At 42.0% G+C, this 952-nt stretch overlaps 1 protein-coding gene across 1 annotated transcript in view; it reads right to left on the bottom strand.

Moving 5' to 3' along the window:
- Positions 1 to 56: 56 nt before the first annotated feature.
- Positions 57 to 952, bottom strand: part of LOC102301151 (polymeric immunoglobulin receptor-like) — a 9157-nt gene continuing 8261 nt past the window's right edge. The window contains exons 2-3 of the mRNA XM_042217664.1: positions 680 to 947; positions 57 to 556 (exon numbers count right to left, since the gene is read on the bottom strand). Coding sequence (XP_042073598.1) covers positions 249 to 556; positions 680 to 947 — 576 coding nt within the window. The 3' untranslated portion in view covers positions 57 to 248. The remainder of the gene's footprint in view (positions 557 to 679; positions 948 to 952) is intronic.

The following is a 952-nucleotide window of genomic DNA, read 5'->3' as shown; positions in this document are numbered from 1 at the left end:
ACAAATTCTTACATACAGCAAAACAAAACAAACCCCAAAACAGATTTCAGATAAATGTTCATCTGATAAGTAACGAGTAGGTGAGGTTGTCAGTAGTTCTATTTCGGTGGTGCTATTTGTTGTGCTCACTGTGAGCTTTATACAGACAGTTTTCTTTTTTCATTTGTTCACACCTCAGACAGCTGAACTGAGCCCAAACAAGCACACAGCTTACACATCTATTAGTTGCATTATATATACAAAATTGTTCATAGCATACCTGACAGCTCAATCTTGGTGTAGTTTCCAACTCTCCACTGTGAGTCTGTCCCACACCAGTATGTCCCAGCATCATCTGCTTCCAGTGCTGTGATCTTCATCATGAAAGAACTGGAAGTAGCATCATCTTGCAGTGTGAACCTCCTTTGACTCACCGCCATCTTTGTGCAATTGTTGCGGTGGTCTCCCTTACAGAGGAACTTGCTGTTATGCTGATATTGTCGAGGATAAGGACACTGCAAAGTTAGTGGATATCCTGCAGTACCATTTATTGTAGTTGATTTGACACAGCACCACTCTGTCAGATTGAAAGAGAAAAGGTATTTTAGAATCACCAGATATTCAGCTTGTTGGAGCTTATTGAGGAGAAATCATTGATATATTCAGGCTGCTGTAATTAAGTATAACTATGAACTCTCACCTTCAACTTCCAGCTCAACAGCAGAGAAAACATCCAGCTCAGAGTTTCTTTGGACACCACAGAGGTATGACCCTGAATCATTTTGAGTCAAGCTGCTAATGTTCACTGTGAATGTTCCTGACACTTTGTCATCATCAAGTCTGAATCGTCCATTTTGTTTGGTGTCAGAGGTGATCAGTGCCTGCTGCAGACATGTGGAGGGCCGGTTTCCTCTGCAGATGTACTTCAGGCTGTTGTGGTACCGAGACTCATACGGACAACTGACAGACTCAG

This window comes from Haplochromis burtoni, unplaced genomic scaffold (genome assembly GCF_018398535.1).
Source record: "Haplochromis burtoni strain Fernald_Lab_line unplaced genomic scaffold, NCSU_Asbu1 Contig_2506, whole genome shotgun sequence".
NCBI lineage: Eukaryota > Metazoa > Chordata > Actinopteri > Cichliformes > Cichlidae > Haplochromis > Haplochromis burtoni.
Note: the sequence above shows the minus strand (reverse complement) of the source record. Positions and strands in the feature narration are given on the sequence as shown.